This window comes from Fragaria vesca, linkage group LG6 (assembly GCF_000184155.1).
Source record: "Fragaria vesca subsp. vesca linkage group LG6, FraVesHawaii_1.0, whole genome shotgun sequence".
NCBI classification, from domain to species: Eukaryota; Viridiplantae; Streptophyta; class Magnoliopsida; order Rosales; family Rosaceae; genus Fragaria; species Fragaria vesca.
In genome coordinates this window covers 33,104,512-33,125,013 of record NC_020496.1, presented here as the reverse complement: position 1 = coordinate 33,125,013, position 20,502 = coordinate 33,104,512, and the positions used below count along the sequence as shown (strand labels likewise).

The window sequence follows — 20,502 nt, the reverse complement described above, 5'->3', positions numbered from 1 at the left end:
AGATTGACTTTGTTTGAAGTTTTGGATGATTTGGCCGGAAAACTAGAATTCGGCGGACTCGCCGGGGAGGGAAAGTGGTCGGGGACGCTGCTGGAGTCTGTTGGGGTGGAGGTGCGCCCTCACCGGAGCCGTACGATGGCGAACAGAGGGACATCAGCACTTTAAGGGCTGTGCAGATGTCCGCCTCTGATCCCGACTATATATATATATAACAGCCACCATAAAGAAGGACAAATTCTCATGATCATGATAATTTTGACCCATTCCAGAAACAAAATTAAAGCAAATAAAGCATGTTTAATTTGCTTGCTTTGATCGAATAGAATAGATACTGTTATCAGTTACTGTTGCTGATATTTCATTGGCTTGTGCCTGTTTATATCACCTTTGATTCTACTAAGTAATATATACATAAACAAGCCAGTTATAGAATGCTTGATGCTGAAATTTCATGCATCAAATAGATTTTGGTAACTATAACCCGCTTGATTTTAACTAGATCATATATATGTATTACTCTTGCTTTGATTATACAATTATATGCAACATTTTATTTGCATGGTTGAGATAGTAAAATGCTTGCGCTTTCACTAATTATCTCTGCCCTCTTTCTCTTTCTTTCCCTCTCTCCCTCAACCTCCAATCTCACACCAAACAGCTTTGGCCTTTGGTCGTCGTCTTCCTCTTGATCCGCATCCCGGCCATTCTTGGCCACCAAATCGAGAAGCTCCTTGCACTTGTTTTTCATGCTCGTAAGCTCGCAGCTCAAAACCCCATTTTCCATCTTCAGCCGTCTGTTTTCATCAATAAGAGAGCTGTACTCAGACGAAGAAGAAGTCGACGAAGACCTTTCATCAGACTGGTCATCTTCTCCTCCTGCTGCTTGGCCTTGCTGATTTGGCTGTTGCTTGTTCGACCATGCTTTTCTACGACGGATTTCACACAGATGATCCTTTTCACCCTTTCGAAACTTGTCGTTGCAAAACTCCCACCGGCTGGTTGCAACTTTGCGAAATCCCTGTTAACTTTGTAAGTTAGAAGAAAGATAAGAGCAACCAACATATAACTACAACTCTACGAGTGTGAATACTTGTTCTGTTCTGCTAATTATGACAGATGATATTTTTTAAATAGAGAATAGACATTGCCGAGGTCTTAATCCAGGGTCCGCGTTGAATATGTATACTACAATTACTGGTTGAACTGACTCAATTAGAAGAGCTTAGTCAATTTTGGAACACACTATGATGAAGCTTCCTCTCTAGCTATATATATGAAAAATAAAAATGATATGACTTTGATTTGGTCCTCCATCACAAATCAATATGAATATCACAATACTGTAATATCTTATGGTTTCATTTTCATTTGGAAACAAAAGATAAATAAGAAGGTTATTGATCAAGGTGTGTAAGAATGATCAATTAGATAAATCAGCATGCATAACAGTGAGGAATATTAATGAATGATCGATGTTAATTATACGTACGTAAGTATTGAGCTGCCTGACAAAGCTAGAGAAGTTACTGTGCTTGAAGAGAGTTGGGAGGAGATCTCGGGCAAACTCGGCTGGCTGCCAAACGACGAACGCCGACCCGTCTTCATTCCACGATATCACGGCGTCGGTTGCCGGATCCTCCACCAGCATGTACGTCTTGAACAAGAAAGGCGGCGGGCTCGACTTCCTCGTGACGTATTCCAACAGAACCTTTTGATCACACACACCCTCCATTGATATATTGGTGGAATGAAAAGAGAGCTAGCTAGCTAGGGATTGAGCTAGATCGAAACAAGAAGATGATCGTTGCTTGCAGCTGCTAGAAACATGGATATATTGAGAAGATTAATTAAGACGAAGATTGAGGATGATAATAAGGGGATGATGAGGAGAAGAGAAGAAGGGCCGTTAAGAACTCCCAACCCCAACAATAGAAACCCAGCACGACTCCACAGTTCATGAGAAATGCGAGGGGGGCTTTGTTTCCTTCTTCTCTCTCTCTCTTTCTCTCTCTACGCTAAGTTGATGAGTTCCCACGAAATTGTTAAAACGTATCAACTAAGCCTACCTCCCTTCTTATATACTCGATTCTTTTCCAAATTCATGACATGCACATCACAATTCCAAAAACAAAAAAAACAAAAAAAACAAAATATGTATATATATATACACACCACTAGCTAGTAGTATTTGTGTGACCATATCACATGGTATAAATGCATTATGTACTGTATATACTGTATATGCAATTGACATATATACAGTATATGCACTTGACATATATATATATACAGTATAAACTTCCTCAATACTGAATTAGGTTTTTTTTTTTTTTTGGTTCTCAATACTGAATAGTTAATTAGTCTCGGTGTGAATTGTTAGAGCTTTTTGATAAGGTGTGGAAAATGGTAGAGCTTCTTGTTATTAGTTATTCTGCATGGTGACTCTCAAGTTTAATAACCTGTACGGAAGTGAAAATTGTCATTTTTTTTTAAAGAAGGGCCGGTGCGGCTGCCCTTAAGTCTTGATTAATAAAACCATAGAATACAAAAGGGACGGGGGACATAGAGCCTAAATCCTAAATTACAATAAGTAACATATTCTAATATGCACCAGTTAACAAAGAGTGTGTCATTGGCTACTCTATTTGTTTTAACAAAGTAGTAACATAACAGAAAGTCAACTATACTAAAGACAAACATCATAACGACTAATAGTGCAGCTTTCCTACTTTGTTGCCGCACAAAATCATATCCGACGACCCAATGTTTCATTCTGCTACTAGATGGTTGCGACCATTTGACAAAGCAAGGAACTCGCAACTTACCTAGAGCCACCAAGACACAGAAGGTGCCAATACCGAGACGGTGCCTACATCTCCTTATTGAAAACAGTAAATAACTAACATCTAGTAAAATAAAATAACATAATGCTAGAAATAGAATTGCCCTAAAAGGGCTAAATTTATTAGCCAATGCCTAATGGACCAAACCTAGCTAAGAGACACCCACTCCTCCTCCCGACCCAAACCAGTGGCTGCTCTGCCCTTCCTCCCCACCACCACCGTCGGGCCTCCACCACGACGCCGTCCAACCATCAATCGAAGAAGTCGAACATCTCAGTCCACCCGGCGCCAACCAAGACCCCAGATATCTTGTAACTGGAATCGGAGCCAACCCCACTAGCCATCGTTCCACATCAGCCTATGCGGCGATCCGAAATTCGGCCAGCCCGATCAAAAATTGTCATTTATTTTTGATAAATTTAACTTTTTACATTATGGTATCTATAAACACCGCACCTCTCGTAGTTTGATTGGATTTTCCATATACTAATCTCGTTTTGGATAAACCATAAAATAGATTTGGAACGGTCAAGATATATGTGAGTGCACAAGATCGACTGATCGAGTGTGGTCTCATTGCGACACTGCTAGCTAGCTTGAGCAGTCGTCTCCATGTAAATATTAAAGGAGGGTTTATACGTTGATCAGTTGGAATTGCATTACAGGTGGGCTGCTACGCTACGTTCTTTGTTAATTTCTACGTACATTCTTTTAAACCATAACGTGCTCATTCTTCTATCCAAATTTTCAATCTCCAGTCTTTGATCGATTTGATTTGCGATTTCTTCCCCATTCTTCTAATTGCTTTTGGAGGTGTGACTTTTTGACTTTGTGCTTTTCCATGTCTCATTTTCTTTGAGAATTTTAATTAAGCTCGTGTACGACACGCCCTAATCAATATATTCACTCAATTATGACAACAAATTACTGCAAATTCAATTGTACCTGCAACTTCGAATGCTGTCCTTGATCTCAATTCTCACCTTCAAAATGTGATAAGATAGAAAAAAAAATCTAGCTATCCACTTAAGTACTAAGGAAATTTAATCTCAAAATCGTAGTTTAGAGCATCTTTTAACAGCTTCCCCATATTTGAATTCTTCTTATTTTAAGAAAAAATAAGTATGTTTTGATCTAACTAATTTCCTATAACTATATCCCTCATAAAGAACGAATGTGACAGAAAGAGAGAACAATATTCCCTAAACTTACAATCTCCAAAAATTTAAAGAAGAAATATAGAGATTTTGGAGATTTTTGTAAAATAGGGAAATATTGATCTTTTGTTTCCCCAAAAATGAAAAAACTATAGGAAAGTTGTTGGAGTTGTTCTAATTTTTCTATTATAGGGATACATTTTCTGTTTCAACTCCAACAGATTCCTTACTTTACAGATTTTATTATTCCAAATGCAAAGAAATGTAGTAGTATGATTAAAATTGGATGGTTAAGATTATCTCATTAGGTAATACTGTATAAGGAGATAAATATTAATTCAGAGAGGATCTGAATCCCCTTCGTTTGCGGTGCGCATGAGTCACTCAAACATATGAGGCGTTTATGAGGATTACTCTCATTGGATTATGAGAAGATATGATAACACGACCCATAAACAAAAGTAGATACCCAAACTTGTTCATATACACATTTAACCATTGCGAATATGGTGACAAGGGTTGTTGATGTAAAATGAATTCTAAACCATGAATTATGTCGTCAAATTACTCAAAAAAAAAAAGAAAAAAAGGTTTGGTATACCACAAGCAGATGCGTAAACCTAGATGTATTTATACAAGCTAGCAAGTGTTAATCAAATGATGTTAATTAGAGAAGAGTAAAATGAACGCGTTGTTGTAAAAGGGTATGGTGGCAAAGTGGCAATGGAAGAAGAAGCTGAAATTCATGGCATTTGGACATTTGAGAAGTTTCTCTGATCATTGTTGTTGGCCGCTGGGCATTCTTGACTTGACCTTAATCAAATCAAAGGCATTCTTCCTCCTCCCTTTTTAATCTTTCTTTTCAAATTGTTGGCTAGTTTTGTCCTCAGTAGACACACCGTCACCTACCACAGGTTTGTTTTTCCTTTCCATTTGGAAATGTGTGAAAGCTAGCTAGCTCATCCCATTCCTAATTCCTTCCTTTAGAAATGTACGCCAATAGATAACAGGATAAACTAACCCTAGCTACTCTTTGTTGCTTGACTTAAATGGGAAAATTGGAGCCGTGGTACCTAAGCTTTGACATCGTAACCAGCTTATTAGGCCATCCACGACTATCTTCCAAACTATTTGGTAGTGATAATCGATCATGAGTCAAACATGTACAACTCACTTTTTATAAGTGATATCGTCGTATCGATGAGAATTTATCAATATGACATACAATTACTGGTGTGCTGTATATGGATCTGGTATATGTAATATCGTGATACCTCTTGAATTTTCACTTGGGTAAATTTTCATCCAAATGAATTCATTCAATCTCGGATGACTTTAAACAAAATAGATGTCAAACTCATTCCTTCCATTTCATGTACCTTCCTCGTAGTTCTAATCATTCAGAAATTTCATAGACCCAAAAAGTATCGGTCTCAATGAGCAGACGACCACCACATGCCAATCAAGCATTCCTTCTGAGCTTGTAGGTATAACGTATGATATGCTATATTAAGACATGACAGAATAGCGACTCATGAGGGTTCCAACTACATATAGGCGTATGTTCATTGTTGTTAGAGTAATGCACCCATTTTAAGTGGGTTGGATCAATTTTTAACCCGGATTAAAATACTATTCATCTGTTTCACTCATTTGATTTTGTTTCGACAATACAATAAGGATGCTGTTATTAACACACCTATTTTTGTTATTCACACACCCTCTCTGTTTTTATTATTATTGTAACTCCATATCATTTCTAAACCGTCAAAACTACCCTCTTCAGTTTTGTCATGTTTCACTGGCCCTCTTTTCTCTTCCTCTCTCCTCGTCTCAGAATTGAGTCCGAGTGCTTGAACTCCCTCCACTTTCTTCACCATGGTCCTCACCAAATTCTTTAGTTGTGATATATCACCGTTATTTCATTAATTAATGAATCAATTGCATGTCACTATCTTTATAAATAGCACACAAGAAGGAATCAGATGCATCACCTGTCTCAGGATTGCAAGGAAGACGACCCGACCCGATCTGTTCTACCATGTCCACATCTTAAAGACGTCGCAGCATCGGACCCTAATCGGTTTGAGAGGGCAAACCAGTTTATGCGATTGTTCACTGGAGGAGGAAATTCGAAGCTCAAAAGTTTGAGTTATTCGGCAGGTTTTCAGTGTTTTGCGGCCAATTCGGTCATCGTTGCCGGTGGGAAATTTGATCTACTCCTCACACTCTACAAGCTGTTATACATAACTATTCAGAGAACTTCTTCTCGAACTTTGTCATTGTACATTTAGAGTGTATGCGTTCAACCTTTTAAATGCTATATATAATAAAGAAAATGCCAAGCATGAGAAATGAGAAGTCATACGGGTTTATTCACACAAATCTGCTGATCCTCAACTCAAGATTACCTCATTTCACTTAGTTGGGCACTCAGGCTCATCTCAGTCAAACTTATGTGTGAGATTTAAATCCAGACGACGAGAGTTTCATCTTTGAAAACAATGACTTAAACATAAATGAATTAAAATAACAATAAAAATAGAAATAGTGTGTGAATAGTAAAAATGGGTGTATTAATAGCAGCACCCTATAATAACTAGATCAATCAAATGACCAATTACTATGTACATTTTAGAAAATATTTTTCTATTGACATTTGTAATGTTTTAGACCAACATCATGTGTAAAGTGGTGTGTGTATTGGCACCACGTTTGGATTGGTCTAGACTAATCCGTGGGTTGAGGATTACCCCATGCTTTAGTTGGGTTAGGTGGGCTCCACATATGACCCACGTCTAACCTGGACTAATTCCTCTCTAGTAGATGGTGTTTTTTTATCCGATCTTCGATCTAACCCCCAAATTGAACTATTACTGCATTTGCTCTTAGCATGCAAAGGTTCATCCTAGCTAGTGTTTGAGGCTAATACATGTCAAGGAAAGCGGTAGTGGCAATGAGTCAACAGCTTAAAAAAAAAAAAGGCTTTGCTGAAAACACTGATATAGTATTCCAGAATACATAAGATTTGAAACAAAATGGAACATATGACGTCAAACCCAAGCAGAGTTTACATCACCTTTTTACTTCACATTGACAAATATACACGCATGACTCATTCATCAAGTCCTATGTCACACCCCAATTTTCGAAAGATAATTTTTTTTTCAAAAATTTGGGCATGATATACTTTAAAATAATAACATCCCAAAACATGTTCAAACAAACTTCAAGGAACTAAAACTCAATGCGGAAATGTAAATGTCGCACAACTCAACACCGAGTTAAATATTACATTTCCTTGTTTACATAAATTTGAAAATCAAGAAAATGAAACCACTGACATGAGTTTTAATAAAGTCTACCCCAAATATAAAAATATACAGAGTATAGCAAAACCCAACAAAAACCCTGCCACTAAGCCTCCGCCTCAACCCTGCTGATCCTCACCTGCAGGTCTAACCCCTACACCAAGAATTGGTGCACCGGGTTGTAAACAACAAACCCGGTAAGCTAAAAAGCCCATATGAGTAATTCTCAAAATAACACAACACCTCCAACAACCCATTATAACACAAGAGTAATTTATATCAATCATTAAATTCACAATTCCAACACTTTTTCAATTAACATGTACGCATGAGTCCCAGGTATTAATAAATACCCCTCATGACCTACAACAACAAAATGTGTACCCATGGGTCCCAGATACCATACTGTATCTCCCATGACCTACACTGACAGACGAACTAGAGCTCTATTCCTAACCGCAACCAATCATCCGGCCAAAAGTTTGGAACCTGGTTTGACTATCTAATATCAAACACAAAAATGATAAATAGCATCTTAACCGCAACCAATCACCCGATTAAAGGCTTAGAACCCGGTTTGGCTTTATCCAGCATTCACAATATCACAACATTATCATCAACAACACAAGATCACATAATATATATATATATATATTAGATATATATATTATATTATATATATTATATTATATATATATATTATATCATCAACAAAGATCACATCATATATATATATATATATATATTATATTATTCCACATAGATATATTACATGAACAAATATAGATATTCCACAAGAATAATCTATCAAAAATCAATAAAATTATGATCACATGAACCTCACGATAACATATAAGGAAAACTTGTTTTATCTTACCTATGAGCCGTTGGCGATCAAGCTCATATATTTTTAAAAACAAATAATAGCAAAGTATTAAATTCAACATCATAATCATTATTATTATCATCATCATCATCATCATTTTATCATCATCACAATTCCATAAGAAAATGGTTCCAAGTGAACCTTGGTGAGATGTTACTCACCTCAATGTCCCGCTGCGTTTCCGCAAAACACAATAGCCAAGCTAAACCACAACCTCACAAATCACCTAAAATTGCACAATTAAAAACCTTAGTAAAATTCACAACAAGGATCAAAGTACCCTTAACTTAAAGGTTGCCCAAATAAGGGTAATCCTTCCTCCGTGACCTCCCAAGGTCATTAGATACTCAACAATGACCACACTACCTCCAAGAATCGAACTTTCTAAGTTTCCGACCTAATAAACACCATGAACAACTTAGCTCCTAAAATGCAAAAACCTAACCAACACTTAGCCTTCACACACAAACAACACCCTAGCAACTACAAGGACTAGCTAACACAGCAACCAAGACTCTCACTCTGCCCGGACGCGCTCCCACGCGTCGCCATAGGCAGCGGCAAGTGAGCCTCACGTGCCTCCACCAAACTTCAAAATTTGGGGAAACTCACAACATGAAACTTGTAGATTGAAGCATGGTGAACAACTTTAATACTTGAGGTTTTAACCAATTTTGGCCGGAACCGGCCGGAAACTACCCCGAAACAACAACCCAAATTCAAACTACAAAACCTGCAAATCTAGCACCCAAACTTGATTTCTAGGTCACCAAAGAGGCATAAACATCTCTAGAGGGAGGAGAGGAGCAAGACTCACCTAACTCTCACCAAAAACGCCGTCGAAATCGCCGGATTTCTAGCGATATCGTGGCAGCTCCGCCGCTTCGTGGCGGCGTCCAAGCGGCGAGACGACAGGTGACGTTGCCCCAGGAATGGAGAGGAGACTTGTGGGAGTCGAATGGGACCGGTGGCGTCCCGTTTGGTGGCTGAATGAGAGAGAACTCGGCCGGAGAAGAGAGAGTTCAGGGGAGCTTGGGAGAGAGGAGAGAGAAGAGGGAGAGCTGACTTTAGGGTTTCCAATTAACACTCCCACACATTTTTCTACTTATACTCTTTCCAAACCCGGAAACAAACTTCCTCTGACCATAACTTCTTCATACGGCATCCATTTCAGGCATGCCACATGTGTCTACGAACTCGTATCGACAAACTCTACAACTTTCATGAAGGAAGTTTTCAAAGATAACTTATAGAAAATAAAGTCAACTTTTGGCCTCATAAAAGTCAAAGCACCTTAAAATTTACTCCCGAATTCAACTTCGTACAAACTAAAATTTCCATAAATAATCCTTCATTAATTATGGGAATAATATAAGGAAAAATTGATGTGAAAATCTAGGGTATTACATCCTAACTAATGTAAAGATCTAGTGCGTTTGAGCTTCTCTAGTCACTTCTCTTCCCTTACTCTTACTTTGATGCTCATAATTATGTTGAAGCTTGTATATTTAACTATGAGTGAGTAGTTAGTTTGTTGGAGTTTCAACCCTAGCCAATTTTGTATGACTTTGATGTTAACATTATGATTGATGCACTTTTCATTAGCACCTTAATATGCTAGATCAAGAGTTGAACATTCATGCTTGAACTTAATCAATTTGTGTATGTTTGTTTGCCATGACATGAGAAATGATTAGGGCTTGATTAACCTTAGTTGTTTGAAGCATGAAAACATATCATATGTGCATGTTAGGGTTGTGAACTACAATCACTTAGAGATAAGATTGGTTGGTTTGCATAATTTCTTATTCTCCAAGCTTTATGCACTTAGGGTAATACATTAGATTCCTAATCAGATTGAAATGCATTACTTAGGTAGTTAAGTATTACACCCGAGAGGGATTGCTTGATATCATCAAAAGAGAATGTCCCTTATCATACCCAAAAGAGATGCAAGGAGAGAAATTGGCTAATTAAAATGACATCATTCACATTAGAAGCATCATTGTTTGCAAGGGAGGCTAGAGGTGAAAACATTAAGTCCCAACTCTCATTCCATTTCATCACATATTATTTAGCTTAGTCTAGTTTACATTTCAAGTAATTGTTTAGCAAGTTCCGAATCGAATCATCTCCAAACCAAAATTCAAATCTACCTCATCTTGCTTATATTCACCATGAATTTTGGTTCACTTGTGAACCATTGTTTGTGATTTGTACATTTGCATAGTTATTTAGCATCCCTTAGGTTCTCCTAGCTAGAGTGGGTTTACCAATCTCTTGGGTACGATATCCCTTATTCGTAATCCCTACACTATAACTTGGCCCTATACTTAAGGGTGACTTATTTTTTGGCTAACAAAAACCTGCAATATTTTTCAAATTGTGCTGAATGTTTCCAAACATAAGAATTTATTACACTTTGTAGTGAGAAAGCTTACTCTGCTTTATATTCTTCTTCATTATCAACATGTGGGTTGACGATAATGCATGTATGATTTGAGCTTCTTCCTATGATTTCTCCTGTGAATTATAAGGGTAGTTAGTTATATAACTTCTAGTTGTGACAGTGTAAGCTATTATTGTTCATTGATGTTTAACTCTGAGATTTGTTGCCTTTAAGCTGGTGATCACGGCAAATGTTGATGATGACAACTAGTCAACAGCTTTCACATCAATTTTGTTTCTTATATCGCCCCAAAGTGAGACTTGTAGTTCTTCTCTCATGCATATGATATTGGAAAAGTTTTGTTTTTTGTTTTACCTTGAAATTCTAATCAGTGTTAATGTACAATAGATATATGTTGAGATTTGTAGGAAAAAAAAGTAAATAGACTTGCCCGCATAGACATCTTGATTGTCAAGTTGGGTAGTGAATTCATGAAACTGGAGAAAGTGAAATCCATATCTTGGAGGTGAAGGTAAAAATTTGCCGACTGGCTCAAATATGGTGTATCCATTGAAGAGAAGTTGAAGGGAGTGATTGGTTACTCTAATATTAGAAAGATCTCTTCTATTGTGAAACTTATAGATGATATAGATATGTCCTTGCATCTTTTCAGTCACGTACTAGCAGTATTCTTCTTCAATGATAGCCTCAATTGTATCTCCCTACATGTGATAAAAGACGATATTTAAGCAGTTGTATAGTAACACAAAACAACGGAAGAATGTTATGTATATGAGGGGGTTGAGAAATCACTGAAATTTTGTTTTTGTTTGAGGGGGTTGAGAAATGTTATGTATATGAGGGGGTTGAAAAATCACTGAAATTTTGTTTGAAGAAGCCATATTCAGGAATTTATTTTTGTCATATAAGTTTTCTATCTTCCATAAAATATATAGCAATCAAAACTGAGATAAGGAAAAGCTGTAAAGGCATGCAAATAATCTAAAGCAAGTACCTTTTCATCAATCAAAATATAATGAAGGCCATCATAATCTTCATTGTCGAATTTTTTCGGTCTCCATATCCTCCCAACACAGACTCTGATCTTGTAATTGATCTGGTGGGGTTTTACAATGTGAATAGGTGTCGCCTTTGTGTAAGGGAACATATTAAATCTATGTGACCAAACCAAAATCATTAGAATATATTATCAATTATTACTTTCTGTTATAAGTATCTTAAGAAGCAATGTAAGAAGCATTCAAAACTACCATTAGTATATGTTTTCAATCCTTCAAAAAAAAAAAGTTTTCAATCTTCCCAGGTCCAAACCTGAAAGTACCTATAAGAATCATTAGTTGTCGTAAAAGTGTACGCACTTTAAATCATGGATGAAGTAACCAATGCTTAGCTAATAAAACAAACCGATGGCAAAATGAAAGAATATTTGACAAAGGACAATATGAGTAAGCTAGAGTTAGTTGACTGCATAGTAGCTAGAGGTGTATATTGATGTGAAAATTGATAAGATTGAATACAAAAAAAATAGGAAAAAAAAGCAAAAAAATTCATAAGATTGAATTCAAAATCGAAGTAACCAACAGTATTGAGAAGATCATCAACTGTTAATATTAAACTAAAGATTCAAAGTTAAGCTAGTCATGTGAAGATCATCGATCTGAGAAAGAAGGGAAGAAAAGAAGATCAAACTGAAAGAATTCAGCAGTCATGCAGATTTGGAAATCACCTAAGTTTTTACTGAAGTTTTTATAGATGACAGCTACCTTTCTAGAACGCAAAGGGATGAAAAACTTAAAAGACTTAAAGATTACCTTGAAGTTTCTAAACACTGTTTCAAATAAGGTATGTCTCGATGTTTCCAGTTGTTCTGGAAGTCTCATTATTTTGTGTAAACTGAGATTCTGTTTTTTTTATATTAAAAATATTTAAAAAATGAGTATTTGTTCTATGCTTCGTATTTTGTTGAATTTTTTTTTCAAATAATTTTTAATTATGTTTTTTATTTTCTTTTTAACTTGTGTAACGTAAATAGGCATTATAAATTCCAATTTATAAACTTTGTAAAACATCTTTATAAACTATGTTCTTTGTGTATTTATTCGGTATTTCATTTATATTATTTATCAAGATTTTAAGACTACGTTTTGATGTGACTCAAGATAATGCAACATATAATTGTCCATGTGTAAAAACTAGTTCATTAAGATATATATCAACTCTACTGAGTGATTGACCTTGGCTTTTATTGATAGTCATTGTGTAACATGGTTTTACTGGTAATTGATGTCGTTTAAAGTTAAACAGTCATTTATATTCAGTTGCAGATAAGACAATTCTAGGTATAAAAAAACTTTTGTCAAATGTTGTTACCAATTAATATTTTTGCTTCTATTAGCTTATCAAATAATTTTGTCACTATCAATCTGGTGTCATTACATAAACTACATGTTTGATTCAGATTTCTTAATAACATTATCGGCATGCCAACTTTTAAAATTAATTGATGTGTTAGTAATCCACTGAACTCAAGTCTGATGAGATTGTGTCATAACTATAATATGTAGTTTTATTACTAGGCAATAAATTTATGGCGTAGTTATTTATATTATGAACAGTTGAATTCCGTGGTGTAACTATTGCATGTTCTCTTAAATAATTATTGTTATTGTAATTAATAGTAAAATGAGGATAAGTAGCCATAAAAATTGATTCTATAGGGTATGTATAAGAACTTATTAGTAAATCATTTGGAATTTTGATACATGATATGTCTTCATCACCTGTATCTTGAATTGATAGCACTCGTCCTCCATCAATTTTTAACATCCAATTTGCAAAATCCGAAATATCTTTCTTTTCATGATTAGCCGCTTTTTAATAATCTCATATTTTCTGTTAGATTAAATATCTTAAATGAGGACAAAAGGTATTCTAGAGTTCCTCGATGATGCGTACTTAATGTTCTCCAGAAAGAGAAAGAGACAAAATAAATAAGCACATGCATGATGCATCTTATAGCAAACTTGTGTACAATAAACTGAGACTCTAAGATAGGGAGAGTAGAAAAGTAGGGTGAATCCAAGTCTATTTCACCAATAAATAGTAGAAAAACCCAAACACATGTAGGAGACTCGAGCTTAAATAGCATACGCACTCTGCAACCTCTGTGCTTCATCTCATAACAAATAGTTGGATCGTGGTCTAAGCTTTCGGAAAATTCTAGATTACCCACCAGTTTTCTATACCGTGGTTTTTTTGAATTTTTTTTACTATGTTGCCTTGGATTGGATTTATATTGTTGCCTGAGATTGGATTCATGATAAAATATGGTTATGATTTTTCCTCTGCATGAGTTCTATCTTCTATAGCATTACAACACAACCGATTAAAGAAAATGATGTGTTGCATGGTTCCTCAAAATGCGTGTTTATTTGTTCCTTGATAATCAGGTGTGATACCTCTGTGGATATATGTACAGTTGCTAAATTTTCGAATAAACTTTATGCTTAATTAAATAACAGACCTTGTATTTCTAGTTTGGATAAGATAGATATGGCCGCCTCGTTTTCGTCTTAATTATTATCTTGTTTATGACTCGTTGCTTATTGATCTGGGGTGTTCATCTTATATCCTTTCTAATTTTTTGTGTTACCTTAATATTATCCTACATTATATTCTATTGTTTTGATACATGCTTGCTAGATTAGTGTAATTTCTCTTCTCTCAAATTATCAATGGATATATTTGGTGATTATGTTAACCCTACACTTTCTGTTAGGTGTATTGAAGTTTGATGGATGTTTGGTTCATGGAAGGAATTGGGCATTGAGGTTACCTTTTGAGTTGTTATTGTATATAAGTATAAATAATTCAGCTTGTTGATCTATGATATGTTACCCAGCAATCAAGTTCATTAAGGAATTTGTTGTGTATTGTGTTTAATTCCTAAAAATTCTTGTACACTAATAAAGCTTCCTCTACATATGAGATTATAGGATACATCCTTTGACCATATGGTCTTGTGTCAAATGGCTGTTATCTAGACCTTTTGATTGTATGGAAGGGTATCAGTTGTCCCAATTCAATCATGTAGCAGTAAGACTAAATGTCATGTAGCAGTAAGACTGAATCAAAATGCTAGAATTGCATTTCCTTTTTGAGGTTTCGAAACTCAAAAGTTTATGAATCAGTGTCTTCTTAGATTGTTTTGGGTAATACCAGGTTTACAAGCACCTAAGTGTAGGGAGGGCTAATATATATTCAAAGTAAAAGTAGCAGAGTTTACTTTCCTTTCTCATTATATATATGGGTGTCACCTTCATTTCAAATTTAGTTGCAAAAGCAACAATTTTTTTTAGGCAGGCAGGCAGGCATCATCCTTGCATAAGAAGAGAAATTTTAAATACACACCCCTAATATCTTAATACATATCCCTTACTTAATACACCACCTATTAAGTTTTTTATTTCAGTATTATACTTAATACACATCCCAAACTGTCTAAAATGCCCTTAATTTATGAAATATTCTGTTATTTAATATAATTAATATATATTTACTATTTGGTACTTCCTTTTACATATTATTTCGTCTAATTTTTGTTAGAAATTTTTGGTTATCATCGTTCAATTTATAATCAAATGATTATTGTTATATCCCAACTCTAAATCACCAACACAAGTTTTTAAAATTCACAAGCTAGTACAACTGTGTGTAGTAGCTATTAAACATAAATAGTTAGTTATTCGATAAAACATGTCATGATAAAGATGTAGTACTTGACAATTTGATCTGCAAGATCAAACTAAAACAAAGATGCAGTACTTGACAATATGATATGTAAGATTAAACTAAAGTTGATACGGATAAAAAAAGAAAAGAAAAAAAAAGACAACCCAAATGAATTGTGGAGAAGAATTAGGGTTAGGGGAAAAGACGTGTTTTCAACGATTTTAAGGTAGAAGACGTTGAAAAGAATACTTCTAGCGCAATTTTTTTTTTAATAATAGATGTATATATGTTTTAGTCATTTAGTTTACCTATAAAATCTCAATAAAAACATAAAATAAAAAGGGTGTGTATTTAAAATTTCTCCATCAGAATTGCGCTTGTTGAAAATGAATATGTAAAATAGACTAGTATGTCAACTACTGAGCAAATCTAGAGTATAAAAATGCACTTGCAACGTGTGAATTTATTATCCAGAGTTATGAAAACTGGCCTCGAAGTTGTCATAGTTACTTTAGTATTTGTCACTGTCTTAGACGCTGTCTACATCAAACATAGAAACCTTTGGTTAAATTTTTTCCCACTTTTGTAGGTATTACACAAGTTATATTATTTATGGATGGTTTTTATGATATACAGAGTATGAGAGTTTGACCAGCTAGGCAATATACGATATGTAGGTAATATACGATGTGTACGTCGAATAATCATATGCATGCTTTTCATGTGATAAGTCTTGTGAACAATCTAGTTAGAATTATTCTAATCAAATGTATACGATCACGTTATGTGATAATGCAACTATGGGATATATGTTTGATTGTGTTTGTTTTTCTGGGCACCAACCTAAGATTTGTTGTCATTATAATTTTAGGTGCTTATTGTCAGAATCCAGTCTGATATGACACAATCTGATAGCTTGACATATTAGTTGTTGCATCACTATATTCAATAATTGACATTTCTATATATCCTATGTTTCATTTTTGACCTTTAGTTGAATTTTTGTTTATGCCTATTGAAATTGTAATTGCTGAAATTCGTTTAATTGTCTACACATTGTTGTAAGGTGTTATTGAATGTCTAACATCTTAAACCCTTTGTCATAGACCATTATGAGAATTGAAATTCAGAGGAAAGTAATCTAAAGTTGTTTTGATGCGGAGAACCGAACCTCTGCTACTTGGTTATCATTAAGTTATACTTCTGGGCTTGCATGTCTTGGTTGTGGATCACTATATTCCAGTGTAATGAATACTCGTTAGATTTTATAACAACCTTAGCCTCCTCTAGAATCTATGACAACCTTAGCCTCCTCTAGAATCTGCTTGCAAGTATCTTATACAATTGTTTCATTTTAGTTTCTTGTTGTTTTAATGATTATTTGGTTTCAAACTTTATCCCCCTGTGATGATATACAAGTGACTCATAACTGTGAATTTACTTGAATATGTCATCTTATACAATTGTTTCCTTTTAGTTTCTTGTTGTTTTGATGTTTATTTGGTCTCAAACTTTATCCCCTGTGATGATATACAACTGACTCATAACTGTGAATTTACTTGAATATGCCATGTTAAAAATAACTGTTAAAAAGTAGCAGTAATCAAAACCACATGGTTTTGACTCATAACTAAGATTCTCGTCTTACGTCTATTAAAACTGAAAAATGAGAAGCTCGAAACTTACAATTTTATTTTTAATAGAGAAACCCGGAGAAAGATATTGATTGCATTAAGATATGGCTGACAGCTTACACTGGTTTAAAGTATTCTAGAGAAATATTTTGGGATAAATAATACGACGATGATTTGTCTGATCCCCAATCATTGCAGTTGGCCAAAGTGACTTTATTAACCTATGTGTGGTTTTGAAGATGCGTCATCTAAGACTATATTAAAGGTGTATTTGAGTCACTACATATACCTAGATGAGTACCATTGAAGAATGACGAGCCCGTTACCGGATGTGCGACAATTAAGAACCCTTTATGACAATCGTAGTATAAGGCAAATAAGGTTCGATCAATCCGGGGACTAAGGGTGCTCTTGTGACAATAGTCATGTAAAAAGTCAGTAGCTAACAATATACAAGTATTCATTTACAAATTTACATATGGTACAAGGTAAACGAAAAGGGGGGGGGGGTGGGGGGGTGGGGGCGGGGCGGGGGGTGGGAGGGAGGGATAAAGGCAGAACCTAAACTAATATATACAGGTGATCATCTTCAACACACATCAACCAGATATTTCATAATGAATCAAACAAGTATCAACATGCCTCAAACATATATTCAAGTTTATCGCCAAGTGATATAAAAAACAAACTCGAAACACAAGCCTCAACGGTCATGCATTCCTTTAATTCTACTTACTTTATCTCCTAAGCATAGAGAAGTCTAGAACTTAGGATATTTCATGCAAAGGCTGCGATCGATACTCTGTGTCACTCAGAGTACCAGTCTACACTAAACATGAATCATTAAATGCTATAGAATTCTGAATTTGAACATGCTCAAGTTTACAGGAAGTTGCTTAACCTGCAAACATGTAACACATAGTTTCGGCTATTATTACATAACCTTTACTTCTGGAGATCTACACTTACTTGAAGAAGCTTAGTATAGATCATAGTAACACTAACCTGCAGATTAGAGTTTTAGTTCAAACAAAACTATGCATTTAATCAAATCAACAAGGCATAAAACGAATCACATGCTATCATAGAAAAGTTGAAATATGCTTGAATATATTCTGAAAATTATCCTGTTCATGTTCTTAACAACCAGCCAATTCCAACTTTAAAATCTAATAAAAGAAAACAAAGAACAATAACAAGAAAGAAGAAACAAGACATGAGTTACACTTTATAAATCTTTAAGGAAGCTTGAGATGTTCAAAGGAACACATAGGCCTGATGCTTCTTGGCAGCCTTCTGGAAAAGTCCTACAAAGGTGCCAGCTTAAATTGCTTCTTTTCTGGAGAGAGGAGTTGAAAAGGAAAAGGAAGGCTAATGTGTTTCACTGATTTTTGTGTGAAGAAGAGATGATTTGAGAAGTACCCAAGGCTGTCTATGTATAGAGGAAATCTTGGTGGAACTTCTTTTCAAAAATTATGTGGGACTCTCCTCCCTTTTTAGACTTCAAATCCAAATTTACTTCTTCTTTCTTATTGATGTGGGACTAGGAGAAATGTTTGACTTTTCTCTTTCCTTTTTGGACTTGGGCCTTCTTTTGGGCTTTCTGCATTTTTCTCTCCCATCCTTGGACTTGGGCCTTCTTTTGGGCTATATTCTTCCTTCTTTGGACTGCAAGAAGGCTTCACTGTCTTTTTCTGTATTTTTCTGTTATTTCCATGATTTAGCCTTCTTTTCTTGATTTATACTCTCATGTCCTTTACAATCACAAAACATGTTAAAAATGACATTATTATGAGAATATCGTAGCTAAATAGGGTAGGAAACACATTATAAACATAACACTTTGTGCTCATATCAAAGAACAATTTACATGCTTCTTTTTCCTTGGTTAGATTGGTGACATTGCAATGACACAATGATCCACAACTGGATGTCCTATTTCAGTCACTTAATGTAATAGTCGTACATCCTATTAGATATGTTCAGAGATATTACGTTCGTTGTGTGGTTTTGAAGAACAATGATGCTTCAACAAGAATGTGTCTTACCAGAAGATATTTCTAGTAACTTTTTTTTCTAAGAAAATATCAAGAATTTCATTAAACGGGAATACAATATTACAACCATGAGAGATATCGGTGGTGGAAATAAATTCCCCACTCTCCACCCTACCTACCCGAAACACCAATGATTACAGTGGATAAGGACCAATAGGGGTTCAACCGTAACCTAACATAATCAAGAAGCCTCGATACATTCTTACGGTCAACCTCAAGAAGAAACAGCTCTTTCAAATATTACATGCCAAAACTACCTGCATATCCCCATTACATTGACAACAAGAACTAACCGACGTTAAAATAGTCCCTGAACATGACACCATAACCATGACACATCCAACAACACAACCAACGACACCAACCTACCAAACCAAACAAAACCTCAAACCCTCGCTCAATGAGGAGGGACAACAAACTTAGACCAAAACCAAACCAAAAAAACATTAAAACCCAAAACCAGACTTGGGCCAAAAGAAGCCCAAGCCCAACCTGACCATTGGAACTCAATCACCAAACCATCTAGACATGTACGATCCAAAAAACCCTAGCACACACTCTGACACATCGCAGCCACCGCCCCACCGTCAACGTCGGCCTCCGCCAAGCACACCACCACATCTCGGGGACACAGCCCACCTTCCGAAAGTCTACACCAAAACCTAACATGGATATTTCTAATAACTTAGTTCAAAGAAAACTGATTTTTTTTTTTTTGTCAGCAAGCTAGGTCCACTATATTCACTACCCTAGTAATTCTCAGCAGGTTCTTTTTTCCAAACTTTGTGTCTAGACCTTCACCTCTTGACAACACTTGCTCTCCACTTAATGGCGAAGAAGCAACATTCCTCAATGGTATTGTGGTAAGTGGCATCTTGCTTTCGATAAGAATGATGTTTTGACAAAAAATGGCGATGCCTCATATATGCTGTAAAATAACAACTGTGAGCAATGAAAAAGAGAATGGATATTTTTATTTTTTGTGCTTTAAATTTTACCTCTAATGGTCACTAGGGTATAACAAAGATTTTGATCAAGCTAACAGTAAATTGTTTTGTGTATTGAATAACATATAAGGAATTATCGATGATCAATAATAAATTCAAATCTGGGTGGAGAAGATGGAAATTAATGTTATCCAATGAGATAATATGTAGAAATTAAATTTATGTATTTCGTTTTTCTTATTAATTCGGATTTTTAAAAAATAATTTACTTATTAGTTATTTTACACTTAGGTAATATAGTTTAGGGTTTAGGGTTAACAGAGCACAACATATTTATAGGGGAAAATGCCCATTTGGTCAAAAAAAGTAAAATTAAACCCCGTTCTAATGAAAATCTTATCTTTGTGCCCATTCCAATTATTCTTAAGAGAAAGACGTTATTACCCTATCCCTGTGTAACTAAACCCACACAAATCTCATCTCTTTCTCCATCTCTCTTATCCCGATCTGGTTCTCTCTCTCTCTC

General features: G+C 35.3%; 1 protein-coding gene across 1 annotated transcript; it reads right to left on the bottom strand.

The window, feature by feature from the left end:
• Window positions 1-366: 366 nt before the first annotated feature.
• On the bottom strand, window positions 367-2,051 carry LOC101307517 (heat stress transcription factor B-3-like). Its single transcript, XM_004304292.1, has 2 exons — window positions 1,490-2,051; window positions 367-1,018 (listed from the first exon to the last, which is right to left on the bottom strand). The coding sequence occupies exons 1-2, from the start codon at window positions 1,730-1,732 to the stop codon at window positions 551-553; spliced, it is 711 nt and encodes a 236-aa protein (XP_004304340.1). The 5' UTR covers window positions 1,733-2,051; the 3' UTR covers window positions 367-550.
• Window positions 2,052-20,502: the final 18,451 nt, after the last annotated feature.